The sequence below is a fragment of the Eumetopias jubatus genome, unplaced genomic scaffold (assembly GCF_037043125.1).
Source record: "Eumetopias jubatus isolate StellerSeaLion01/CBP00866 unplaced genomic scaffold, mEumJub1_p1.0 scaffold_4, whole genome shotgun sequence".
Lineage (NCBI taxonomy): Eukaryota > Metazoa > Chordata > Mammalia > Carnivora > Otariidae > Eumetopias > Eumetopias jubatus.
Window position 1 is genome coordinate 100,499,158 of NW_028274810.1, and position 27,485 is coordinate 100,526,642.

The 27,485-nt window shown below is 56.9% G+C and overlaps 1 protein-coding gene across 1 annotated transcript in view; it reads right to left on the minus strand.

The window, feature by feature from the left end:
• Window positions 1-336: 336 nt before the first annotated feature.
• H6PD (hexose-6-phosphate dehydrogenase/glucose 1-dehydrogenase) overlaps window positions 337-27,485 on the minus strand; it is a 28,979-nt gene continuing 1,830 nt past the window's right edge. The window contains exons 2-5 of the mRNA XM_028108617.2: window positions 20,595-21,231; window positions 19,382-19,499; window positions 7,856-8,125; window positions 337-6,676 (exon numbers count right to left, since the gene is read on the minus strand). Of these exons, the coding sequence (XP_027964418.1) occupies window positions 5,313-6,676; window positions 7,856-8,125; window positions 19,382-19,499; window positions 20,595-21,231 (2,389 nt within the window). The 3' untranslated portion in view covers window positions 337-5,312. The remainder of the gene's footprint in view (window positions 6,677-7,855; window positions 8,126-19,381; window positions 19,500-20,594; window positions 21,232-27,485) is intronic.

The following is a 27,485-nucleotide window of genomic DNA, read 5'->3' on the forward strand; positions in this document are numbered from 1 at the left end:
CCCTGCGGCTTTCGGAGGGGAGGCTCCCTCCTGGTGTCTCCCTCCGGCCAAGGGCTTCCCCAGCTGGTAGGCTGCCAGCAATGCTGGGGGGACGGCTGAGGGACATGAATCTGGTCACCTGGCCCACCGCGGTCTCTCCTGGGAGGCCTGTGGGCCTCAAGCAAATGGCATGTGGCTGGTTTGCCCAGACACCCCTGTGTGCGCAGTGGGACGTTCGCGGGTCCTCCCTTCGGGACCTCACTGTCCCTTCCCCTCCGCCAAGCTCCACACACAGCACAACAACCAGGTCCGTAACCCACGCACCCCGTCTCCCAGAAGAAAAAGGAAAACACGGACTTTGGCAAAACAATTTTATTGTTTAAAAAATAAATGTTACATTTGACATACAAAAAGTCATTTTTAAAAACTCTGTTCTGAATGAGTCTCACTGTCTGAGACATCGTTAAGTATCTGCCGCTTCCATAAAAACCAGGGGCAGTTTCTCTTTGTGCAAGAAGACAAGGCACATCACTGCCGCTTGGCAGAGAGGGGGCTCACGCCTACAGTCTCCCCACTGCACCACACAAAGGACACAGTCCCTCTGAGAAAGGAGCCTACCTGCCACTCTGCTCGCCGGGCAGAAGCCCAGTACAGAGTGTCCCAGCACGGGACAGAGACCGCCCGGACACGGTCCCGATTGCAACACACCCTGGTTTCCACGCTGGCTCCACGCCCCATCTAGGTCTCTTGCTGGCTCTGGACCACCTCGGCCTTCCTGGCTGGAGACAAGGCCCTACACTCGGCCCTTGGTTGCGGGACCAGGAGGAGGGGACCGTACAGGTCACACCTCGGAGAGCTGGATGCGCTCTGGACCCTCAATCGGAGCTAACCCAGGGTCCTGTCCTTTCCTAGTTAAGTATCTCACGACGTTTTGTAACGTTTATAATTTATGAAGTGTCTGTTTACACTTCCACTTTCAAAGCGAACTACTAGCCATCCAAATATGCTCCCCTGGGCTCTCAGCAAATGAAAATGTGTTTGCCTGGCCCTATACCAGAGGGACAGAAAAGATGCAGAGACTTCCTGCAAAACACCCCAGAGCAGGGCAAGGGGTTGGGACAGAGACCATCCTAGGGAATCAACATGATTCCCCTAGACCCCCACCCTGGCCGCCTTCAGGTCACGCACAGACACGGTCCCCAGGGGTCTGCTTTGCAAACAGGAGCTCCTGAAGCTGCCCTGGGAGGAAGTTTCCCCGACGGAATCTCCTAGAATTTCCGAAATGCCTCCTCCAATCTCTTGCTGTTTCTGTCTTGTGCTGGCGACGGCACTTGTGAATTGGCACCTCGCTTAGCCACAAGCCGTGGAAGCCGCGCTCACAACCCACCCCTGGAGGCCACCAAGTGCCGCCTCTGGAGAAGACCTCTGCCACCGCACGTCCCCAGAAACACATGGTGGGCTGAGACCCCGCTCGCTCCAGCCGGTGAAGACCTGTGTGGCGGAAAGACCGCTCTGAACGGGGGCGGCGCTCTGCCCTAGTGGTTGACAGGGCACGAAGGGACCGTCGCTTCGTATGGAGACTGCACAGGGTGTGACATAGGCCAGCCCCGCCGCACGCTAGCGCCCCCTTCAGGCACCGGGCTGGAAACACCAGACGGAAGCTGGACAGAGCCGGCGGCGCGGGTGAGCCACCGGTCGGCGGAGGGAAACAAGGGCAGGCAGGGCGCACACGGGCAGAAACCCACACTTGCAACAGGCGACACCGGCTGTGTGCGCAGAGCCTCTGAGCGCCAGGCGGACCAACCGAGCCGTCCCCCCCAGCCCCCGCCGTGATCCGCCCTCTCAAGGCCCTCGGCCTTCCGTGTTTGTCTTTCAAGGGGCCGGGCGGGATGGCGCTGGCCGGCCACCACGGGCGCCCCGGGCCCTGTGCCTTGTGCGTTCTCGAACACACCGCCAGGCACCTTCCCCACAAGTGGCCTAAGGTCTGCAGGGTCCCGTCTGCTTAGGATAAAAATCTAACCGGATAAAACTGACAGAGTGTGCTTATGTGAGGCTGCATGTGTTTTTGTTGAAAATAAATTTTTCTGTTGTTATTCCTGAAAACTAAACTGCAGGAAACCACCCCTTAAGGTCTTGTGGAAGCTTCTCCCCTCCTTTCTATGTCACACTGCCCTCAGCGCTCTGTACAAACGGGGAAAGCAGGGCGCGAGGCAAAGCAGGAGTGAGTTCTGGGCCCGGGGACAGCAGGCCTGTGCCTCCGGGGAGACGACCCTGGGGGAGCACTCTGCACCCCCAGGCCGCTAGCCTGGAGGCCCCAGGGTGGGAATAAAGCTCTGTCTGCAGAGAAACAAGAAGCAGGGAAGGTCAACGCGACTATTTTAACTTGCGGTTAGCAGAGAACTGTGCTCCCAGATCAAACTCAGAACCTAGCTTACAACCACCTGGAAAGTCCCTCCGTCCTCTCCCCATGACAAATGGTGAGGTGCTCGCTCTAGAGATGCTAAATCGCTGGGGGGGGGGCCCACCTCTCCCAGGTCCACGAGGGCACACGGGCCTCCGCCCGCCGCTCCGTGACAGCTCCTCCGGGCACGGAGAGGTCCCTGGGAAGGCGGGGGCACCCACGGGGCTGGTACCCTGGCCTGTTGTCGTCGGACAACCTCAGTTCCAGCGTCAAAGTCATCCGTAAACAAGGACGCCTCCGCTTTCCTCACAGGGTGCTTGAGAGAGTAAGGAGACCGAGCAGCGTGTCGCGCCGGCCTCATCGACCCCGTGGGGAAGGGAGCCGAGCACCCACCCCAGGGGCCACGGCAGCCTCGCTGCGCCAGATGGGCCCGCGGCACGAAGCCGCAGGGATGGAAAGCCCAGGCTCCCGTCCCAACGTGCTCCCTAGTGGCCCCCGTGTGAGCTGGACACACGTGCTCCCTTCCGCACCTCGGGCCCTCGGCTCAGACACGGGGTGAAGTTGGATTAGAACAGCATTTTTCAAACCATGTATCAATCTAGTAGGTTCTAAGCAGCATTTCTCAAACATGAAAAATAGAAACTGGAGGGTATCTCACGTTCTAAGGTTAAGAATTCCTTCACGGAACTTGTGCGTGAGGCAGACTCACACACGAATGTGATGCCGGGAGTCCTGAGGTAAGGTGTGCTTCTGGCCATGGATCGTGGTCCAGAAAGGTGGAACACCATCAGTCTCGGTGGCCCAGTTCTGACACTCTCCTTCTCATTACGGGACACAGGGGACTTCTGTGGTGTGACTTCAGGACAGCACTTGGCACCTCTGCCCCACCCCTGCCCCTGACGTATGCTCCACAGATGAAGGCTGGGTTCTGAGGCAAGGTCCTCCTCTCAGACGGGAGGTCCTGGGCTCAGGCCCACACTGACTCACTGTTATTCAGAAATGGTGACATCAAGGGCCTGCTGGCCCACACGCTGGAGTGATTCTTGGGCGCGTGGAGGTCCCTTTCTGTCAGTGTTGCAACCACAGAGGATGAAGTTCCTGAAGAACACATGGGGGAGAGCTCAAGGCCAGGGGCTCGCGCAGGGAGGGCCGGGATGGTGCAAGAGCGCCCCCACGTGGCCACACAACCACGCGTGTCCCCTCGTGAGTGCTGGCCCCCAGAGGCAAAAAAAAAAAAAAAAAAAAAGCTAAAACGCAGACCCCCCCCCCCCAGAGAGAGACTTCCCGACCCGGGCACTGGCGTTCTGCTTTGCCGAGGTTAGCTCTCTCGGTGTAAGGAGAGATGTCCTGTCCAGACGGGTCGTGGGAGACCAGGGGACTTTCAACAGCAGTGCCTTTCACATAGAGAACCCTCAGCTCAGGCCCCAGAATGCTTTATATCCATAGCCTTGCAGAAAGTGTCAACACTCAGAAGCAGAGAAATACATTTGGCGATGCTCCCCCTCACCAAGGAAAGCCCTCAGGGTGACATCAACACCTGATACAAGCTGTCAGGCAGTCACACAGGAAAAATCGGGTCTCATTCCTTTACAGCCCTGTCTTGGGAGCACGAAGACGTGGGAAGTTGAAATACTAATTACGTGTGTGAAAATATTTTTTTAAAAGAATTTCAGAGAGACAGCCCCCCACACACTATTACTGGCCCGGCGCTAATCAAGAACAGAGCACCCAACCTCCTCTGAACAGAAGCTACCTGTTGTTTTCCCAGGGGGTCGGTGTGTCCGCGGTGACAGGAGAGGCCAGCAGACAGCAAGCAGGTGGGCTCCACGCCCCCGAGGGGTAGTGTGAGGGGGGCGGGGGCCGGCCAGGTCCCTGAGAAGCTCGTGGGCAGCCAGCGCTGCCTGGCGGCCCAGCTCCTGTCTGATCAGATCAGAGCACCTGCAGGGTCTGGACCATTTCCATCACGGCTCTCCCCACAAATGACATGTCCCCATCTCAGAAAGGCTTAACCGGATCTTTCCTGGTAAAGCAACAGGGTCTACGGAGAGTGGAAACGCCCACCTCCCCTGAGGCGTAAAGGACCCTCTGGAGTGAGGGATCCCTGGAATGGCCGAATCATCTATGCCCACTGTGTATCACGAAGGGGGTTGGCTAGAGAAGGGAGAGTGGGCAGGGGGCCTCCCCGCACACAGAGAAGTCCATCTACTGAGAAAGGGAGCTCCAAACAACAGCTGCAAGATTTCTGGGAACTTCTTAGTGTTTGTTGCTGTGTTCCTGCTACCGTCCTTCATCCGTCTGGGGGACAGCAGGGAGACAGAGGGGAAGGGAACCCAGAGAGAGCGGAGGCAACCATACAGAGGCCAGGACAGTAGGCTAAATGTCAGAGGCTCGGGAAGAAGGACAGGGACAGAAGAAACAGCCAACTCAAGGTCTCTGGACAGTTTCTAGCACCTGCTTCGTGTGGGCTCTGTACCTGCTGGAACCCGTGCTCCCCTCTCTCTACTATCCACAGTCTTCTTTTCCACAGGAGCCAGTTCAAGGATCACCCCCTCCAGGAAGACTTCCCTGATTCACCCTAGCCATTGCATTTCTACTGCAGTTGGGAGCTCTCACACCGTCCTGTTTTGGGCTGGCTGGTGTTATTGTGTAACTGCTGCTGGTATGTTCTTAAGGTGGGTATTTCTCTCCTGACTTGGACTGGAAGCTTCTCAAGAGCAGACTCCATTTCTTCCTTGTGTCTGCGTCTGCGTCTGCCCACCACAACTAGATACAGACTGTCAAAGGGATTGGGATAAGGCCTTGTCCTTTCCTCTCTGGGGGCTTCATCCTGAGGCATCAGGTTCCAGAGAGCCAGGACAGGTGGCAGGTCTTAGGGGAAGGGGAAAGTACAGGGGAAAGCAAGCATGGGAGCAAGCAAAGGCCAAAGGCACCATCATCCCAGAAAAGCCTCATAGTCCATATACCAAACCAGCTGGCCAGAACTAGGCAGGACACCTGAAATGGGCCACTTCTTGGGCTCATGGCCCACGCGGCTCACCAGCATGGTGATCTCACGCTTCAGCCTGCCCATGACCAGGACCGCCACCTTGCGGGCACGGTTGATGAGGGGCAGGCTCAGGCTCATGCGCTGGTGCGGCTTGGAGGGGCTCCTGGTCAGCACCACCGGCTGCGTGCCCTCCAGGCCGGCGGGCGACTGCGGGAACAGGGAGGCCGTGTGCCCGTCTGTGCCCATGCCCAGCAGCACCAGGTCGAAGCTGCTGTTGGTCACCAGGGCCGAGATCTCGCTGGCGTACATCTGGGCGCCCCGGTCCTCCTCGGCACAGAGGCGCTGGTGCAGATGCACCGGCATGGGGTGGACGTTGTAGTATGGGACCCTGACGTGCTGCAGCAGGTGAGCCTGCAGGCCCTGGAAGTTCGACTCAGGGTCCCGAAGTGGGACGCAGCGCTCGTCCACCAGCCACAGGTGCGTGTGGGCCCAGGGGAAGCCGTAGTGCCGGGTGGCCAGCTGCTGCAACAGGGGCACAGGGCTGGAGCCGCCGGACAGCGCCAGGTGGAACTCGCCAAAGCGCCGCACCGCCCGCACAGCTGTGGCCTCGATGTCATCAGCCAGCTTCGCGATCAGCTCCTCAGGCCAGGCCGAGATCAGCGGGCTCTCCCGGTACTTGGCCCGGAGAACCTGGAAGTCGCTGGGCTTTGGAGCGGAACCTGGGCCCGGCACCAGCTGCTCCAGCTGCTGCCGGGAAAAGCGCAACTGGGTGCCACTGAACTCGAAGTCCAACAGGTGCCCGCTCTCGGCTCCACCTGGGTAGAGGCGCGGGACCTCGTGGGCCAGGCTGTCCAGCAAGGGGGTCCAGAAAACCCAGGAGGCCAGCAAGTTCTCCGTGGTGATGAAGGAGTCCTTGCGGCCGTGGAAGATGTGCGACATGAGGACAGAATAGGCGTCCTGCTCCCTCACGGGGCTGTAGGCATAGTAATCCGACAGAGGGCGGCCGAAAAGGTGGAGCCCGGGCCGGCCCTCCACTTCCTTCCAGCTCTCAGAGGGCAGAGAGGGCCTGAACAGGTTCCGACTGACCAGCACAGCAGGGCTGCCCAGCTCACCGTGTCCGATGTAGAAGACGATCTGCCGAGGCAGGCACTGGCTCTGGTCTGCCACCCAGCGCTTCTCGTTCTGGGCACAGTAAGCCTGGTTCCGGAACAAGATCCGCACATAGCCCACTCTCTCATCCATGGCCTTGCCAGACATCAGGAAGAAAGGGACGCCCTCCCAGCGAAGGTTGTCTACGTGAACAAGGATGCCTGAGGTGACAGGGGACAGCGGAGGTGACACTCGAGCACAGAGAACCCAGGACTTGCCAGTGCACCTGCCTTCCCTTCCTTCCCTCCCCTCCACACCAGCCCTTCTCCTCTCTGAGCCCCTCCTCTGGGCAGCCCACTGCCTTTGGAGCACCCCCAGCCTTGCTATGCTCAGCCTTTCTAGCATCTTCTCCCCCAAGTCGGTGCTTGAAGTTCAGCCTCGGGGCCACCTCAGACACCCACCTCCCCCGTGAGGCGCCTTAGAGGCCTGGCCTTCCCCTGCCCCAAGCAAAGAGAACTGAAGTCTCATGGTAGGGAGGGGGCCGTGCTTCCCTCCTGCTCGTAGAGCACCCAGACGTGCCCGAGGCAAGCCAGACAGCGGAGAAGGGGTGGGGCTGGGGCTCTGAGCCAACAGCAGGGTGGTGTGCGGGTAAGGGGGCCTGCAGCGGGCGGGTGCATGGTGGTAGGAACCAAGGGCTGAGTGCACTCCTGACTTGAGTTCCAAGCCTGGTTTTCCCATGTACGATCTCTGCATGACCTTGAGCAAGTTTCTGAACTTCACAGAGCCTCTGGTTTCCTGACCTTTGAATGGGGGTAGTAATCACACCTGTGCCATGCGTTTGTGCACCTGAGGGTTACGTGAGGTGGCGTGTATCAAGTGCCTAGCACGTCATAAGTGCCCCATAAACAGCCGCTGCTCTTGTAGCGGAATTTATTACCTGCAGCCTTAGGGGGCCAGCCCTCTCCGGGAACGCTCTGGGCCCGGGGAACTGTCCATAGCATGGCTTGAGAGGACATCTGTCTGAGCCGCAGGGAGACTGCCTGCCGGAGGTGCCTTGGGCTGTGGCCGGGCAGATCTGTAGCCTCACTTGGGGTGGGCGTGGGGGTGGGGGGCTGGCCGCAGGTGGGAGCCAGCTCTGAATCCGGCTCTGGAAGCGTGTGTGGATGCAGACTGAACTGAGACCACCACTGGGGTCACCACCCTTCACCCAGAACAACCCAACAGGTGAGCTGCCGCTGAAAGACCGTGGAAGGCCAGAGAAACGAAGGACCTTCCTCCCTGGCGACGAGCACCCTCGTGAATGTCCCACCTGAGGTCTCTTCCAACCCAAACCAAAGGGCGTCTGGACTTGGAAAGCTGCTTCCGGTGGGGGACAGCCCCTGCGCGGCCCCAGGGCCCACCTGCGAAGGTCGGCGTCAGGCTGTGGAAGCTGTCTGGCTTCTGCTGCTCTCTGCGAACCTGCTCGCCATACGCCTGGTACTGGCCCAGGACGGCACTGCCCTTCTGCAGGCCCCGCAGAGCCCGGAAGGCCTGAAGCTTGTGCTGCAGCACAGCCTCTGAGCTGCTGACGTTGTAGGGCAGCTCCATGGCCACAAGGGTGAGGACCTCTGTCAGGTGGTTCTGGAGCACGTCGCGAATGACGCCGTACTCCTCATAGAAGCTGGTGCGGCCTACACAGGAGGAGGAGGGGGAGCAGGGGCTGTAAAGAATGGGCAAGATGCCCCACCTCCCAGATGCGCACCTGGACACCCTCCCCCGCACCCCTGCCCTGCACACCCACCCTGCAGCCGGCGTCCTCATCCCCCAGGGCCAGAGAGCTTACAAAAACGACTTATGCCAGAGCATTAACAAGCGAAGGAAGGAGGGTGTCTCTGAGCATTCTAAGCAAAGCTGTCAAACTCCCTGGGCCTTCCCAGGAATCTGCATGGGGAAGGGTCTGGTGCCAGCAAAGGCCAGAGGACATTTATTGGCAGATGTGTGGCCAGACTCCTGCCCCTCCCCAGGCATCCGTCGGCAGGTGTCAGTGCCGCTTAGTACTGTGTGATCCTGGGCGTTCCCTGACATCTGGTCTGTTTCTGCACGCTGCCATTAAATGGGGCTGACAACGGCCACCGCAACACCAAGGGCACAGCTGTGCAGGCCGCGAGCAGGTGTGGAGGTCCCTGCCCTCGGCTTTTGGTGGGAAGGAAGGAAAACACTAGTAAGTCAGTAAAGAAATTACAGGGGCGCCTGGGTGGCTCAATCGGTTGGGTGTCTGACTCTTGGTCTCAGATCAGATCTTGATCTCAGGGTCATGAGTTCAAGCTCCACGTTGGGCTCCGTGCTAGATATGGAGCCTACTTAAAAAAAAGAAAAAAGAGGGGCGCCTGGGTGGCTCAGCCAGATCAGTGGCTGCCTTCGGCTCAGGTCATGATCCCAGGGTCCTGGGATCGAGCCCCTCGCTGGGCTCCCTGCTCAGCGGGGAGTCTGCCTCTCCCTCTCCCTCTGCTGCTCCCCTGCTTGTGCTCTTTCTCTCTGTCAAATAAATAAATAAAATCTTTTAAAAAAATTAAAAAGTACAGAGAGAGAAGAGGGCCCTCTGAAGGCTGAAGAACCAGCACAGCAAAAAGCCAGGGAAAGACTGTGCTGAAGGAGCCCTCGGGTACAGACACCCCGAGACAGGAAAGAGCTCGGCTGTGGGGGTCTATGGGAAGGTGAGCAAGACAGAGAGGCCAAGCAGGGCAGGGGCTGGTGGCACCAGGTTCTATGTTCCGGGAAGCGAGTGGAGAATCTGAGGCAGGAAAAGACAAGATCTGGTGTATGTTCCTGCTGGGGGAAGAAGAGATGCAGAAGCAACGAGCCGCCCAAGGAGGCGGCTATGCGGTGCCCCAACGAGGTGGCTATGCGGTGCCCCAAAGAGGCGGCTATGCAGTGCCCCGAGGAGGAGGCTATGCGGTGCCCCAAGGAGGCGGCTATGCAGTGCCCTGAAGAGGAGGCTATGCGGTGCCCCAAGGAGGCGGCTATGCAGTGCCCCGAGGAGGAGGCTATGCGGTGACCCGAGGAGGAAGTTATGCAGTGACCCAAGGAGGCGGCTATGCGGTGACCCGAGGAGGAAGTTATGCGGTGACCCAAGGAGGTGGCTGTGCGGTGCCCCGAGGAGGAGGCTCCGCAGTCGCCAGTGGCCCCGAGGGAAGGCAACCGTGCTGGCGCTGAAGGGGCAGCAGCGCCGGAGGGAGTGGACGATCTGTTGTGGAATCGGAAGTCACTGGCTGCTGCCCGCCGGTGACGAGCCTGAGCCCAGGGGAGGGGCTAGAACTGGGGCCTACGCAAAGGATGGGCTGGGGGGGGGGGGTGCGGGAGAGGACCAGTGGAGGGGAACCATGAGTTCCGTTCTGTGTGTGTCTAAGCCGAAGACAGTAGGTTGGCAGGTGGACAGGCTCACTGCGCGGGTGAGGGAGAATGACACCGGGGACACAGGGCACAGAGCCCCGCGGTGGCAGCCCGGTGCTCACCGCACCCCTCCCACTCGCCCTCCCAGGATCCCGCAGGGCAGCTCCCACCACCACGCCTGTTCCAGCCCGGACGGCAGAGTCAAACGTCTCAGGCCAGTACAGGCCAAGCCAGGAGCGGGGCCAGCACGTGCGACAGCACGCCGCGTCCTCCAGAACTCAGCATGAGGCCTGATCGGCAGGGACTCAAATACATACAATCCCACAGTCTCACAGCTTAGGCTTCAAACGCACAACAGGGCACAGGGCATGGGTCGTACTTGGCCAGCTTGCCGACACCCAGGCCAACTCAGAGCGTCACGGAGAGAGCCGGACACCATAGCAGGAGGAGTAATCATCTGTCAAAGGCCTTGTGTGATCAGCTGGAACTCGGGCCTGGTTCCTTCACCCAGTAACTCCTACCTGTCCTTCAGGTCTCGGTTTCTAGAGGGTGTCACGGACCCCTTGGCCTGCACTCCTGGGGGCCCTGTCTTCCGCAAGCCCAGCTGACTGACTTGGTGTCCGTCTGTCCTCTCCCTGCCACACCCGAAGCTCCGGCAGAGTGGGAGCTCACCGGTCTGCCACCACTGCACGCCCGGCATCTGACGCAGCTGCACGGCCACGCCACGGGACACCGGACGGCAGAGAACAGGAACATCCACACTCACAAAATCATAATGTGGACAGAAAGAAACACGCTCGCTTTGATAACATAAAAACTAATTCTGAAAAGAGGATATAAGAGGACCGGTGTACACAGAACTTCGATAAATGAAAAATGCAACTGGAAATCAGAAATTCAATGGATGGGTTTTATGGATTAGAAACAGGTGAAAAGAGTCAGTCAATGGAAGACAGATCTGAAGAGATTATCCTGAACGCAGGATAAAGGAACAAAAAGACCCACTCTCTCTCTCTCTCTCTCACACACACGCACGCACACACACAGTATGCGTCTTCTTCAAAATTAAACAACATATTGTCTAGGAAGTCAGGCCTACATAGAAACAATAAAGAGAAGCAAGGGAGTGACCCACCCAAAATCTGGAATAGTAAAGGAGAGAAAATAGGGTAAGATTTGGGGAAGGACACAATAAAGCTCTTTTTTAAAAATGGCTTGGTGCGTACACTGGTGTTCGTTACATCGGACTTCTTCATGCTACACATATTTAATAAGAAGTCTTTTTTATCTAGTCAATATCTAATTCAAAGGAGCAAAAAGAAGCGGCCCCTAGTTTAGACCTGCTTGGGCCCGCACACTCCCCTACAGGGGCCACCCAGGGTCCTCAGCACCAGTCCTGAGCCACCTGCGCCAACCAGGCCCGTGGTGCTCGCTCACGCCGGCTGGATGACGAGCAGGAGCAGCCATGACTGGCACAGTGTGCCCTGAATGCAGCCCAACATGAAGTCATGCCTGATGGAGCAGCCGGGTCGTGGGGCAAGAAACGGAGCCAGGAGCCCACTTGTAGAAAGGCACCGTTGTCCTCAGTAGGCGTCTGACTCTTGTGTTCTCAGCCAGAACCTGGGGGTGCAGCTCTGGGCAGCCACACTAAACCTTGAAAGAGCAGGACAATCCAGCCAATGGTGCCAGCCCAAATGCCCAAAGCATCCCCCACTGAAACAATGACTGAGCTCCCCCAGCCCCACGGGGTTCTGGTCTTCAGAGTTCTTACAGTACGGTCGAGAGGCAACCGAAGCAGACTTTGCATGGAGCACAGAGCCCGACGCGGGGCTCAATCCCACAACCTCGAGATCATGACCTGAGGCGAAACCAAAAGCCAGACGCTTAACTGACCGAGCCACCCAGGTGCCCCAGAAATCTCGTGATTTTTAAGTGCGCACAAATAATTGATTTTTTTTTTTTTAATGCTGTGTATCTCAAAGAAATACATGTGTGAGCAGACTCTGTCCTGGGCCACATCCTAGCTGGGGTGCATATCATGAACCAGAGGACAGAGACCCCAACATACAGTTCGTCCGACAACGGTAAGCCCGGCCTGGCAGAAGCAGCGGGTCTGTGATTCAGAAGAGCAGAAATCAAGAACGGGTGGAGAGGGCCTTAGAAACTAGGCTGCGAAGTCTGAGGGGGCTATTAAAAGTTCTTCACCTCAACCGGTTAAACAGAAGTACCGTGTGATCCCGCAATTTCACTCCTACGTGCACCCAGACATAAGTACGCGAACTACTCACCACGGCCGAGGAGTAGAAACAACCCAAATGTCCGCCAACTGACGAATGGATGAATAAAATGTGGTCTATCCAATACTCTGTTGAATATTACTCACAAGAAAAAAAGGTCTGGTGTGCACTGCCACAGGGATGCACCCTGACACCGTGCGCTCAGCGAGAGCTGAACACAAAAGGCCACCTGCTATGTGAGGTCACTCGGACGACGTGGCAGGAACAGGCAGATCCACAGACACAGAAAGTGGGTCGGCGGCTGTGTGGGGCCGGGAGGGAATGCAGACAAGGATAAGGGGTACAGGGCTTCTTTTGAGGACGACAGAAACCTTCTAAGATCGACTGTGGTGGATGCACGGCTGTGAATGCTCTAAAATCCACTGGATTGTATGCTTTAAATGGGTAAACTGTCTGACAGGGGAATTGTATTTCAAATAAGACTTTTTAAAGCAAGCGTTAGAGCAGGAAGGGGAACCACGCCAGAGGTGCCGTGGGACGAGGCCATCTCCAATCTACCTACAAGACGGGCTCCCAGCGAGGGGGCCGGTGGTGATGTAATCGGCAAGACAGCATGCGGGGCAAACGCGGGAAGTAACAAGGGCCACAGCAAATGAAGTAACGGCGAAACGCAGTCATTAGTCAGGGGATGAGGAAAGGCTGTGTGGTGCCTGGCTGGATCTGAGAGGCCGTTCGGAGTCGTGACCTGGAGTGCGGTCTCTGGAGCCAGGGTGTAGGGTTCAAGGACCCACTCTGCCACCTTTCAGCTCTGTGGCCCCACGTGAGCAGCCCTAACTCACACGTAAATGGGGGCTAGTGGCACCCCTCCCTTGTAGGGCTGCCGTGAGCATGAATGAGTTAACACATCTACAGGGCTTGGAACGATGCCCGGGACACAGGAGGGGCTGGTAGATCCCGGCTAGCATCTGTATTATTATAGGACCTGCAAGAGAGGGGCTCCATCATCATCTGGAAATAAAGAAGTCAGAAAATGTAGCTGGTGTTTCCTGAGAGAAATTCAATGATGGTTTACGTTCAAAATTTGCTGAGTCTGCAGTGGTGACATCCGTGACGATATTGAGAAGGCCGGCTAGAGGTAGAAGCCTCGAGCTTGTATAGGCAACGAATGCCAGAGATGTACTGGATTTCATCAAATCCAAAATGCCCACGACGGCGAAAGCATCACTGTTTTACAACCACCAAGAAACAGGCCGCCGACCCTGTCGACCACAACGCCCCATCAGTGGTACACACAACTTCAGAGATGTTCAAATGTAAAAAAAAAAAAAAAAAAAAGTCCTGGAATCAGTGAATTACAGGTTTCAGAGTATAAATGGGATAGTTAAAGCTTTACGAACAGATGAATTTTTTTTTAAAGATTTTATTTATTCCTTTGAGACACAGAGATACAGAGAGAGAGCATGAGCAGGGGAGAGGCAGAGGGAGAGGGAGCAGCGGGCTCCCCGCTGAGCCAGGAGCCCGATCCCAGGACCCCCCGGGATCACGACCCGCGTCGAAGGCAGACGCCAACCGTCTGAGCCACCCAGGCGCCCTGAACAGATGAATTTTTGAGGGAGAGAACACAGCAAAGTCCTTAAAAGCCCTGTTATCTGTTTACTATTCATCAGTTTAGCAAACCCCTCAGTAGCCCTCTTCCTATTTTTATCCTCTCTCAATCCCTGGGGAGACTGCATTTCACAGGTTTGCTACCCGCTGTGTAAAGGAGAGCTTCCTTTATTCCTTAACTGCAAGCTTCAGGGGGTGCCCATGTTTAGCACAGCCTCCCGTCCCTTCCCGGTTCCTTCTGCCTTTTCACCTCTCTGGGAGAAGCCATGCGGCCAACCACAGGCAGGAAGTCGAGTCGGGCCTGGCTCTCCTGACGATGCCAACCACTCCATTTTTTCCCTAGTGACCACCAATTATTGTGGACTGATTTTTCCTGAAAATGATCTATTTTGACTCCTGGTATCCTTTCCTAGATTGAAAGTTGAGGATGAAAAACTCGATGTATAAACAAGGACAGAAAAAAGCTCGACCAGGTTGGACAACTGGAAGCAAGACCCCCATAAACCTGGCTTCCCAACGGCTCAAGTCCAATGCTACCCAAGATCACAAGATCACAGGATCACAGGATCACTCGCATGGAGACCCACCGGCTTGCCCCTCGGCTGTGCTGCCCCTCAAACCTTCATGGGGTGGCATCCCATGGAAGGCAAGAGAAGCCGTGTCCCGCGTCCTTGAAGAAGGCTCCCACGGGGCGCCCGTCCGGCTCAGAAAGTAGAACGTGCAACTCTTGATCTCGGGGTTATGAGTTTGAGCCCCACGTTGGGTGCAGAGATTACTTAAAAATAAAATTAAAAAAAAAAAAGAGGACTCCCACAAACCCCCCAAAAAGGCAAGGACAGGAGGGACAGTAGCACCTGATGCGGGCAAAGCTATAGGAAAACTGTTGCAGATGTTCTAGGAAACAGTCTAATAAGATGTAATAAGAGCTATAAAGTCGTCTCCACCTTGTGGCCTAGTAACCCCACTTCATAACCATCTTCAAAGGAAAAATATTTTTTTAAATGCTCATAAATGTTCTAGAATGATAGTGGTTGAACAACTTTGTGAATATGTTAACAACTACTGAACTGTACACTTTAAAAGGACAGATTTTATGATATGTGAATTATAACCTAATTTTTTAAAAGCTTGCAACATACTACTTAAAATAGCAAAAAGTGAAAACAGCCAAAGTGCCTCATAATAGGGCAATTCATTTTCCGTGATACAAACAGAACTGAACAGAAATGCAGAGCTTATACATTGTACAGGCTGTCGAAACATGGAAGTTTACATACATATTCACGTACGTCTATGACAGAGAGACGATACTGGGTGAAGAATGGACGCAAAGGAGTGTTTCGGACCAACTAGGGGTCTATACATCCGCCAGCACGAGTCACAGAGAAGTCATGGGGACGGTGGCGAACACTGCCACTTCCTCTCCTTGCTGGCTTGGAAGAACAGCATTTCCACTTGTAAAGTATTTCTGTGTATGTCATTTCGTTTAATCCTTAAAACAACCCCGAGAGAGAGACAGAGAGAGGTAATGGGGGTTAGCACCATTATCCAGAGATGTGCTGAGGACGCACCCCTCACAACTGGGACCAGAAACCCCCTCCCCGTTGCCTCCATGCCGTGGGAGATCCGGGTTTTCCCAGGAAAACACAGAGTTAAGAACAACAAAACCGAAAGCTCGCTGTGATCCCTCCCAATACCTTCCGGGATAACTAAAAATAAAAAGCGGGGAGGGCCGAGGAGAGAGGCCAGCCAGCTTGCCCTGAGCTCACCTTGCAGACAGCCCTGCAGGAGGGGACACACCAGGCTGGGCAATGGGACAGGTGGCAGGCACCTGGGAGGACCCAGGCTGCCTTGGTCCCTGTGTGAGAGGCCCGACCCGGCCATTCTGACCCTCAGGGGTCAGCATGCACCACGCTCCTTCCCCAGTGTGGGAACAGGGACCCTCCCAGGCAGGGACAGCTACACCATCCTCAGGAAGTCTCCCTCTTTCTTCCTGCCAAAAGAAAAAAAAAAGAAAAAAAAAGCCTTCCCCCCAGAGGGGAAAGTAGGGCAGCAAAGAGATGCAGAGACGCTCCGAGCACATCCTGGCAGGAAGCCAGCCGCCAAGGGTCTGTACAGACCCTGCGGCCACAGGCGCAGTGGTCAGAAGCTGGGGTTCGGAGGGGCCACAGACCTTGGATCACATTCCCGCGCCCCCAGAAGAGAGGGCAGCCCAGCCTGGACGGCTGCCCCTCGGGCCACTCGTGACACAGCCCTCCTTCCCACGGGGCCTCCCAGTGGCCACAATGAGGGCCAGCAGGGGTCATCTCTACCCCACGGCTGAGTGGCCCAGCCAAGGTCACTCCTCGTACAGCCCAGGGTGCTGCAGCTTCAGGAGACCCCGGCCCCCCAGGGTTTCTGTGGCGCTGAGAGCGGTGCTCCAGACCAGACTGAGGGGAGCGGTGGCGGGGGGGCGGCGCCCTGGGACCAGGGAAGGATGCTCTCCCCTCCCCGCTGTCTCCCTCCTGCTGTGCGTGGCTGGGACACTGCAGCAGACTCACCCGGGCTCACACAGCCGCGGCGGGGGGGGGGGGGGGGGGGATGGGGGGAGGGGCAGCCAGCCTCACCCACTCGGAAATTTGGGGGGTGACCTTGCGGCTCAGAAGTCCCCTTCCCGGGCCCTGCAGCAGCTCAGGGCCAGGAGCGCTCCGTTCCCCAGGCCTGGCGTGCCACCAGGAGCCGGGCCACTCCGGAGACTCCCCACACAGGAGCCTGCAAGGGCTGCGCAGGCCCTGGCAGGGGTGGGGGATCCGGGGAGGGCATCGGCCCTTCTGAAGCTTCCCGTCAGACTGCTGGGCTCTAAATCCCGCCTCAGAAACTTCCAGGCCACATCCAGTCTCACTGCCGCAGCTGGCCCGCTGAGCACCCTGAACCACCGCAAGGTGCCGTGACGCCCTGCAGGAGGGCAGGCCTTCCTCCCGCCCACTTCCCACCCCCAGCCCCAGGAGAAGGCACAGCCCAGGCCCTGATGTGCCGGTCACAGGGCTCCCTGGCCAGGGCGGGGCGGCTGCAGGGCCCACATCTCCTGTCCGCTCTGCTCTCTCCAGCCTGAACTAAAGTCTGTCTATAAGGGGCCCCCTGAGGGAGGGGCTCCAAAGCGTCACCCCGAGGGGACAGTGAGGTCAGTGTTTGGGCCTCCAGAGCTGCAGCAGGCCACTTCCTCGGCATGCAGAGAATGCATGTCCTTCTGGGCCCCCAAGGCCCAGTCCACAGGGAGAACTCACTGTTGCCAGAGGCCCTAGTTGCTATGGGGATGAGCACAGTAGCAGCAAGTCAGCCCCTGTTACCCTGGTCTGGGCCTGAGCAGGCAACTGGCGGGCACACGGGCCGACCGAGGAGATCCAACCCCCAGGACAGCTGCTGTCCCACCGGCCGCCTCCAACAAGGACAGGCCGCTGACCCAGCCGGCTGGCCACACCCTTACTGGTCCCAAGCCCCTCAGGGGCCAGGGGGTCCCCTGCTGCCTCCCTGCTCTGGGTCTCTCTGTGCCTCTGGGCTGAAGTGAAAAAAGCCTTGTGCTCTGGGTCATGGCAGCAGCGAGACCTTCCCCTCAGAACCCACACCCTGCAGGCAGCTGGGCCTCTGCTTTGGTCCCACACAGCAGCCCTGAAGGCAGAGCCACTGTGACCGCAGCTGACTCCTGCTACCCAAACCTGAGCTTCTCCCTGCCCCAGGCCAGGCCTTGGCAAACAGACCTGCCCAGGCCAACTGCCTGCCTTTCTGTCGTGCCCTCCTCTTTCCTTTCTCCAAAATCCCGAAGTACCTTTGCTGGGGTAAGCAGGCCTGCAATTTGCCTGGCCCCTGGCTCCGCAGGGGTCCCGCCAAACAACAACAACAACAACACAACCAAAAACCTACAAATGACATCAGAAACCAAAAGGGAAATGGGTTGGGAGGGTTGGAAGGAGTAAGGGGCACAGTACAACTGGTAACTCCAGACACCACAGCTCTTCCCCAGCCCAGGGTGGGCACAGGAAGGACTTGCCAGAAACGGGGTGGGGGTGGGGGGGAGTCCCGGTGGCTGAGCCAAGTCCAGGCAGAGACTGGTGCCGGCCTGCGGAGGGTGACAGCAGCACCTTCCCATCCCGCCCCACGCTCTCAGCGCCGGATCTGAAGTTCACCTCTCTGCAGATGAAGCAAGAGCAAGGCCCAGCGCTCACCCCCACAAGGACACAAGCACGAAGACACTCTCCCCTGAGCCCCTGCTGAGGACAGGAGGGAAGTATGGAAGGGTTGGGGCGGGTTCCGAGACCCACGAAGGCTCAGTGCAGTGGGGAGAGGGCCTCTGTTCCGGTATGGGCTCCCGATCGGAGAAAGCGAGCTCCTCTCAAGGACACCAATGCCCTCAGAGGCCTGGCTCACGGAGCCCAGGCCCAGGCCCCCACCCCCCACTGCCTGTGTCATTCACTTTGGAGTCTGTACCAAGATAGCCTCTCCCCCAGTGAACCTCACACCCTCACACAGAGCCTCCAGCACTGGATACACACTTGAAGAGGAAGGGAGAGAAGCTGGAGGAGAGAGCAACCAAGGGAAGGGGAAAGAAGAAGAGGAAAAGGCAAATAGAAGGAGACAGACCTCCCACACCCCCATCCGGGTCTGAAGGCTCTGGGGCCCTCCAAATCCGCCCAGGGGCACCCTGTGGGGTGGGGACAGTGGCCTCGGACACTCTAGCTCAGACTGCAGAAAGCAGCGAGCGGGGCGGACCGGGTGCAGCGGTGCAGAGCCAGACCGCACCCCGAGGACCCGGCCCCAGCACTTCCTGCCCCGGGACCTTGGGCACGTCACCAAACCGCATCCGTAGGTAGGAGCTAACAACAGGACCCACCTCATTTGGCCACTGGGGGCACTGACATAAGAAGAATTAGCTTTTACTGCCTTGGGTAAGAACGGACGCTTTGGCCCTAACAACACGCTCCCAACAGGCGGCGAGCCCCGGGGAGCCTCAGGAGCTGCTGCTGGCATCTACACGCCACCTCACTAATAAGGCGAGTGACAGGCTGAGGCCACCCGGCGGGGACAGGCCCCACGCCCCCCAAGTCACCACCGCTCTTTCGTTCGGTGTTTGTTCGGCACGTCTGACGTGGTGCCGGGAGCCAGAGGGGGGAGGGCCGGCGCCCACGGTCTGGTGAGAGAGGCGCACTGGGCCCGGAGGAGACCCAGGAAAGCCTGGAGGGCGGAGAAGGGAGGCACATGGTGCTGTGCGGGCCTGAGGGGAGTGGACCTTGTCGAGCAGGCCCCTAAGCAAAGCTCCCCGAGAGAGAGCGGCGGCCGAGCTGGCAACCGACAAACAGGAGGGATGGGAGGTGAGGAGCAGGTGAGGAGAAGCCTCGAGGCAGACGGTGCCACCTGCACAAAGTCTGAGGAGCCCTCATGCAGCTCGGACTGTCTGCACCACGTCCACGTAAAACTCAGGTTAACTGCCAGGTCGGCGTTCCCTGAAGGCAGGGAGGACCACGCGGGGCTTTGCCTGCAGGCACCCCAGGGGTTAGCACGGTCCAGACCTGGGCACACGGCAGGCCCTGGAGGGAGACCACATGCCAGCAAAAACCTCCCTCTGAGAAGCACCAGCCAAGGCGCAGACGCTGGGCAGAGATCCTCCAGCCCCGCCTGACCCAACACCTCACCAGGCACAGGGCAGGTGGAGGCCTCGGAGCGGGGGACCATTCACTCACGCACCCCCTGCATCCACGGTCTCCTTCATGATGATCTCCACCCGCTCCACATGGTGCCGGTTCCAGAGGCCGTCCAAGGCCTTGCGGTTCTGGTCTCGGAAAGGCAGGATCTGAGCCACGGCCTGCCAGGGAAGGAGACCGGTTATGCTGCCGGTTCTCAGGGTGAAGAAGGAATCCTGACCCTAAGGAAGGGCCCCAACTTCTCTACCCCCTGCTCGGAGAAGATGCTTTCAGGAGCCATCGTCCCCGGGCCTTAGGACTTCACAGCTCCATACAGACTCCAAATCTGTTAAGTGACCTCCACAAGGGTTTCCAGCTTTTTATTTTGCAAGGAAAAAAAAAATATTTAAGATTACTTACCTTCTATTACTGTCAACTTTTCATAAAAGATATTTTAACACCAAAAATGGAGCAAGAACAACTTCAGACTGGATACATTCTGGAAGTGTTCTCTTCTCATTTTCCCAGAAACAAGCGAACACCTCACCAGGTCAGACGCAGGTCTGAGGGGCACTCTGGGAATCCTGCAGCTCCAAACAGGGCTGGCTAGAAAGCGATGCCTCTGTCCTGGAAGACTATGAGGTGCCCACCCACAGGGCCCTGGGCTCACCAGCCTGGTCCGTACCAGAGAAGACCGCGCAGCACGCCCTCTGCTGCGCTTTCTAGGAAGAGATGTTCCGGAGGCACTCGGAGGGCATGCTCAGAGTGAAGTGGCCAGCCGGCCCGCATCACCCAGGAGCTCAGCCCCAGGCTCTGCCACAGAACCTGGCTGGGAAGCATGGACTTAGGGTCCCTGCTCACTGTAGGATCTTGTTACCAGCCTTCTGGCTCAAAACAAAACTCAGGAAGACGGAGATACTGAAAAAGGGCAGATGGGTGTGGAGTAAGTTAGTTCCCACACCATGACCCACTGGAAGCCAGGCCAACACCTGCGCAGAGGACGCAGGGCGATGAGAAACAAAGCTCTGGCCACGTGCACGAGGGCCACGCATCCTGCCCTTACTGCTCGGCTTTTCCTTCAGCCTCTCACCACTTGCCCACCTTCAGGGGCTTTGCCTGCAGGCACTCCAGGGGTTAGCACGGTTAGGACAACCACGGGAGCTCCGCTTTCACAATGGCTCCAGGCCTCATCCCACAAGCACCAGTGTGGCTCTGTCCATGGGGTCTACCCACTCCCAGCTCACTCCAACCCTGGCAAGCGCCCCGCTGAAGCTCACCTGCTTGCCCAGGTAATGGTCCACCCGGTACATCTCCTCCTCTTGGAAAAAGCTCCCAAGTTCCGTGGCCAGCTGCTGGGCTGAGAGGTGGTCGTGGCCAAAGGGTTTTTCCAGGACAACCCGCAGCCAGGCACCCGGGCCCGGGCGGCAGCTGCTGTTGATGCTGCGAGCAATATCCGCATAGGCAAAGGGTGGCACAGAGAAGTAGAAAACCCTGCCGGCCTCCTGGAGGCCTTTGTGTTCGAGCTGTGCCTCAATGTCCTTGCTCAGGGCCATATAGTCTTCATTCGTCCTCAGGCGGCGGTACTGGCTCAGTTGCTGGAACTGGCCCCTGAGTTCGGCACAGCGCCTGGGCACCATGTCCTCAGGGCAGGAGAGGGACTCCAGGACCTTGGTGATGAACTCCTGGCCCTGCTTGGTGGATGTGAGAGCAGCCCCATGGAAGCTGAAACTGTAGCCCTTCCCCACCTCATCCAGGTACAGCTGGAACAGTCCCTGCCATAAGTATTTTTTGGCCAGGTCCCCAGTCGCTCCCAGCAGGATAACAGAGACATGTCCCTGGAGCTCCTGGGCCTGCAGGCAAGCCACAAGGGCCATGCACACTGCCACTGTGAGCATCTTCCAACAGCCAGGGCACCTGGGCAGAGGTAAGACAAGGAACAAGGAAGGATCAGACATGGTTCAGGTGACGGGGATGTGGAGGTAAACACATCTCTGGGCTATCAAACATTTCCTGCCTGGCAAAAAACCACCACGTGTTTTCTCTCAGAAAAATGTTATAATCCCACAGCTTGCCCCTCCCTCCGCAGCAGCTTGGCTTCTGTGCCAGGAAGCTGGTGGGTAGGGAGCCTACCCTGTAAGCAGGGACTGTGGCTGGGAAGGTGGTAGGCCACCTGCTAGAGACGGGCCACTGTGCTGCAGGAAGCACCAGGGAGGCCCGTAGCGTGGCCACGGGATTGCGGTTGTCCACTCTCTGACCACGGCCAGTCTCGTCCATGAGCGTAGGGCGCCAGGACCATCGGGGCAGCTCAGGAATAGGTAGCAGGCCCTCTGGTGATGGCTGGAACTACGAGAAGATATGCTCACCTCCACTCACTCCTCCCTTCGCTTTTCCCATGTCCTCTGGGCTCCAAGCACAAAACAATTACTAGTAACTGCTACAGTGTAGTGATTAAAAACACAGCCGCTGGGGGCGCCTGGGTGGCTCAGTCAGTTAAGCGTCCGACCGACTCTTGGTCTCAGGGACATGAGCTCAGGACCCACACTGGGTTCCACGCTGGGTGTGAGGCCTACTTTAAATTAACTAATTAATTAAAATAAAATGATAAAATAAAAACATAGTCTCTGGAACCGACTGAGGTTGAATCCCAGCTCAACTCCTTACTGTTGGACCTTAGACAAGTATTTAACCTCTCCACACCTCAGTTTCCTCATCTGAAATGGGGGTAACGGCGACCTGCGCCATACGGTTATTTTAAGGACAAATGAGTTAATATTTATAAAATGCTCAGGACACCGCCTACCACCCTGGAAGCACTACGGAAGCGGTAGCTGTCCCTACGGTCTGCCGATGACAACAGCAACACCGAACTAAGTCCTCACGCGCAGAAGATCTAGTGCGTCCAGGGAAGAGCCCTGAAAAAACACCAGTGGAGTGGATACTATGATCATTTCCCTTCTGCAGGGAGCAAAGCTGAGGCTTGGGTGGTGAAGGGGCCCGGGAGAGGAAGCGGGGAGCCGGACAGGCACCGGGCTCTCTGGCCCCCACACTGCCACCCCGCAAACGCATGCCGCAGCCTCCCTAAGGGGAGCCTCACATCTTGGCTGATTTCCAGCCTCACTGAAAGCAGCTGACACGTATGAAGGGCCACAGGCCTCGGACCTGCCACAAATGCACCCGAGGACTTGCTTTCACTTGCCTTCTGTTCTGACCAAGGCTGTGGGGCTTAATGTGCTCCATCCTTACTCCACAGCTCTCCTGTTCCAATTTCCCAGCAAGGCCCGTGCTTTGAGGGAAAGGGAGAAGTGGTGACGGGGAAAGTAATCATGGTCAGCAACTCGGCTCTCAGAAATAGTGGGACAACGGAGCCCGGCCCGGGGCACTGGAGCAGGGAAGGAGGATTCAAGATTACTGACAGCAGGCGTTCCCAGACGAAGGAGTAACACAATCCTCAACGATGAGGCTCTGATCTGTTGTTCGGGTAGGGAAACTGAGGTTTAGAGAGATACCTGGCCAGCCTACCTTCCTGCATTCCTATACTGTCCTCCATCTTGAGGGACCAGAGCGGCCCTCTGACTGACAGCAGCACCCCGCACCCCACTTCTCCCTCTGCCTCTTCCTCATCTCTCTCGGTCAGCAGCCAAACCAAGGTGAGGGTCCAACAGCAGTATCTGTCTACCAGACATTTCCACTACTGGGGCTTTAACCGGAGGATCCAGGGACCAGCTGCGTGGCCTCCCACGCTTCCCCGTCCCCTCCCTTCACCTGCACACTCACTCCCAAATCAGATGGGCCGCAGGACCACTCTACTTTCTTCTCCTGCTTCCCAATCCCCGTCCTTGGCCCTTCATGCATTTCTTCCTGAACTGGCAATCGCCCCTGTCTGGAGGGAAGAAAAAGCTGCAAGGTCAGTGCGGGAAAGAGGCAGCGAGAAATCTGAAGCCCAGAGAACAGCCTGGAGAAGGAGGAGCCTCCAGCTGGCAAGCTGCATCTCAGAGCTCCTGATCCGATATGGGCAGCCAGGGCCCTGGACATACCGGGCACAAGAGGAGAAGCTCAGGAACCTCAGAGAGCCCGGACAGGCAGGCGAGGGAGCCCCAAGGGCCAGTACCTCAACCCCCACCCCAGAAGACTGCAGAACTGGCATGTCCCAAAGCTGGAGCCCCCAGTCACTGTGCTCAGCAGCTTCCTCAGTCAAGCGGGGGAACGTGGCATTTGGGACAGAGGACCAGGCTCAAGACCTCCTCCCAGCTGTGGGATCTACTTAAGTCACCTACTCAGTTTGGGCCCACGTTTCCTAACTATGAAACAGGGCCAATACCACCGAACTAAATGGGGGGGTTGGAAGGATGAGCTGTGGTGACACAGGTGACAACTCCCTATATGCAGATGTTAACTACCTTCGCTAAACGGAAGGCCTCTCGTGGCTCCACGGCGGGGGGGCACAACGCCACTGCTGTCAGGAAAACCTGTGCACTCCCCTGGTCTCGGGGGCTGCAGGAGGCAGCGCTGAGAACAAACTGGCATTCACGTCCCACTCCCCAGCCCGGTCCCGATGCCCTGCCCTGAGAGGGGGCGGATAGCAACGGGTACAGCTGTCCTCCCTGCAGCCCCAACAGGGACACAAACAGGCTCAGAGAAGCCGCCCACCCAAGTGAAGAACGGGGCCCCAGGGGCACCTGGGTGGCTCAGTCGGTTAAGCGTCTGCCTTCGGCTCAGGTCATGATCCCAGGGTCCTGGGATCAAGCCCCACATCGGGCTCCCTGCTCAGTGGGGAGTCTGCTTCTCCCTCTGCCACTCCCCCTGCTTGTGTTCCTGCTCTCGCTGTGTCTCTCTCTGTCAAATAAATAAAAATCTAAAAAAAAAAAAAGAACGGGGGCCCTAGCCCACAAGCAGGGGTGAGGCAACAGGGAAAACAGATGCCTCGCACGCATCCCCCGGGGCTCTCGGCCGCTCGTGCTGCGAGGCTCTAGCGCCGAAGGGCCTTCTGCGGCTCGGCCTCCCATCTCTGCACCGGCTCCCAGAGGACTGGCCCTGGCACTGCCGTGAACAGCTTCTGCTTTTAATGAGTAAGTAAATAAGAAAACCACTGGTGAACAGTTGGAGGAGCTCCGGCCCCGGACGGACGGCAGGCCCGGCCTAGGCCTCGGTTCCTCGTCTGCGACAGAAGAGACTTCGCCAGAGGACCGCCCCTTCGCTGCCCCCAGATCGCGTGCTTCCCACGGGAGGGGGACAAGCCCTCTATTATCAGGGAGATGCCAGCGCTCCGCTTCGGGGCTTAGCACCTTAGACCCAGGTGGGCGGCAGGGCCAGGGAAAGAGGACTCAACAGGAAATGAGGCGCTGATAACTACGTGTCACTCAGAAGCTCAGACAAAACTCTCTGAAGCCTTAACTTAAGCCTGTGGAGGGTGCAATTTCCTTTACAATTATTATTCAAGGTACTTGCCAGAAACACACTACACCCAGAAAGCGCAGGTGCCTCTGGGGAGGAGAAAAGACCTTCTTCGGACAGGCTCATCTTAACAGCAGGCCTGACGGGGCACATGGCCACAGGCCAGGGCATCTTTCACGGCCCCCAACCCAGCCGGAGGAGTGCCCATCAGGCATCCTGGGGGACTCACCTTTTAAAGTACAGCTGTGCCAAACATTCCCAAAGCTGGGAGCGCTGACCTGGCCAGCCAGAGGGTTTGGATCAGAATCAGGGTTCCAGTCTTTGTTTATGGGGAGCAACCCTGCAGCCGGGCCTGACCCGTCCTAGCACGGCCGCAGCGTGTGCTGGGGCTCCGGGGGCAGGGTGGTGTCTGGTAAACCACAGGAGGAAACAGCTCTGGTCGTCTCTTCCCAGCACACAAGGGGCAGGAGAAAGGAGCGGGGAGCTAAAGGTCAGTGGCTGCTGCAGCCCTGTTCCCTTTCCCAATGCCACACTGACACCTTTGTCCTCTACCTTGTTTGCCAAGCAGGAAGGAGGGAAGTTTTCTTCAAATCACAGCCTGGGAGTTTGGAACTGTTGAAAGAATGTGTGGGAGTAAAACAAGAGTTCAAACTGAAGATCACTTCTAACCAAAGCGGGAGGGGATGCGCCCAGTCCCCTCTATAATCACTCACCCAAGCGTTTTTCCTGCACTCTCCTTGTTCGGGCCCATCAGCACCAAACACAGCCATGCAAGTCAAGCCCTTCAGCTGCTATGAGACCTGTACCCCTTCCCTACTTGTTCTCCTCGGGGCTAGACTGGGGACAAGAGTTGCAAGATCAGGCTCTGGGGCCGTTTCCCTCCCTGATCTCAGAGAATCCTTGTACCGGTCACCTCTTTAGGTGTCTTGGGTCCCTGTGACCCCGGGGGTGTGCTGCAGCCACCTTGTACCAGCACACAAGGTTCAACTGCTGCATTTTCAGGAATTTTTCAAGCCAGGTATTAAACACAGCCATTATTAAAAACCACATCGCACAAATTTATAACCAAATAAATTGTATTAAAAACAAAAGCAATAAATACTTATTATTGCTCATCATTTCCTAATTATTTGACTACATTTTACTCTCCACCTGTGCTCTTGACATTATTGACATCTATTGTATCTGTAAGGTGAAGATATTCTGTACTGGGGTGTTTGCAATGGCCAGTACAGGAATATTGCGCCACAGATACTGGCAAATGCTGTGAATCAGGCTCCCTCCCCATCACCAACCCCCACCCTACAGAGTCGTTACACATTTACCAGCATACAACACCCGGTCTTCATCTCCGTTCTGGGCTTTCTCCCCCAACTCCAGGCTCATCCAATCAACTGCTACTCTGACACCATTAGCTGGATGCCTACAAGACTTACTACGTTCAAAATTGAACGGAGAACGGACTTCTCTGCCAACCTGCTCCAAATGCAGATTTCCCCAGCCTCAGTCAATGGCAACTCTATCCTTCCAGGTGCTGAGGGCAGAAACTTGGGAGGGGGTGTCATCCAATCTGTTAGCAAATCCTGTAATTTCTATCATCAAAATTTATCCAGAACACAACTACTCACCACCCTTCACAACCGCACTCTGCTTCTAACCACCATCACCTCTGTCTGGATTACTGTAGGAACCACCTAATTGGCCTCCCGTTTCTGCCTTTCCCTGAACAAATCGTTCAGTGGCCTTTTTATGGCCTCCTACCCATTACCTCCTTGATCTCTTCTGCCAGTTGCCCCTCTCTGGGCTCCAGCCTCCCGTCCTCCTACCTCAGGGCCTTTGTACTTGCTGTTTGCTCTGCCTGGCCTACTTTTCCCTGCCAATGTCCACACGGTTCACTCCCTCACTGACTTGAATTCTTTGCTGAAATGTCACCTTCTCCGTGAGGCTTTCTCAGCCGACTCTGTAAAACTGCAAACCTCCCACCTCCATCTCACTCCCTGCTTTCTCTCCGCAGTACATATCAGTCTCTAATATACTGTCTGTGGAAAGTGTACTTGTTTGGTTTATTCTCTGTTGCCCCTCCCGTCAAGAATGTAAGTGCCAACGAGGGCAGGGGGCTTTGTGCTTATCTTCAGTATCCAAAACAAGGCCCGGCACACAGAAGGTGCACTCTAAATATGTGCTGAATGAACAGATAAATCCCATCTGTAGTAGACCCCTGCCACCTGTGTAGGCGCCATCTGCATCCGAATGGTGGCATGAAGGAAGACATGTCTACTGCGGACCTCAAGTGCTGTGACACAGTACACAGCTTCCCATCACACTATTAATAATACAAGAAACATTTACAAGTATTTCACTATACACCGGATACGAGAGCTTCACATTTATCACTGGAGTTAAATTTTTGCCACACCTATGAGATAGGTACCACTATTATGCCCATTTTTAGAATGAGTACAGAGGAAACCAAGGTGGCACAGAGGGGAAAATGACTGAAGGGCCGGCAGCTCAGAGGTGATCAGATGTGAATACAGGCAGTCTGGCTTCAGTACTGACCTCCCACTTACCAGGAAAACGCGGACCACAACCCCAAGCGGTGAAATTTAAAACACTGTATTGGTGTGGACACCGATTCTGCTCCTCTAAGAGTCTGGAACAACAGTGGTGTATATAGTCTACTTCTCTCACGTGTTGCAACCACAGAGTAGGAAAACAAGTCGATAAGAAGCACAAAATGAGGCAATCCGTATAAAGCACGTGGCAGGATACTTGGC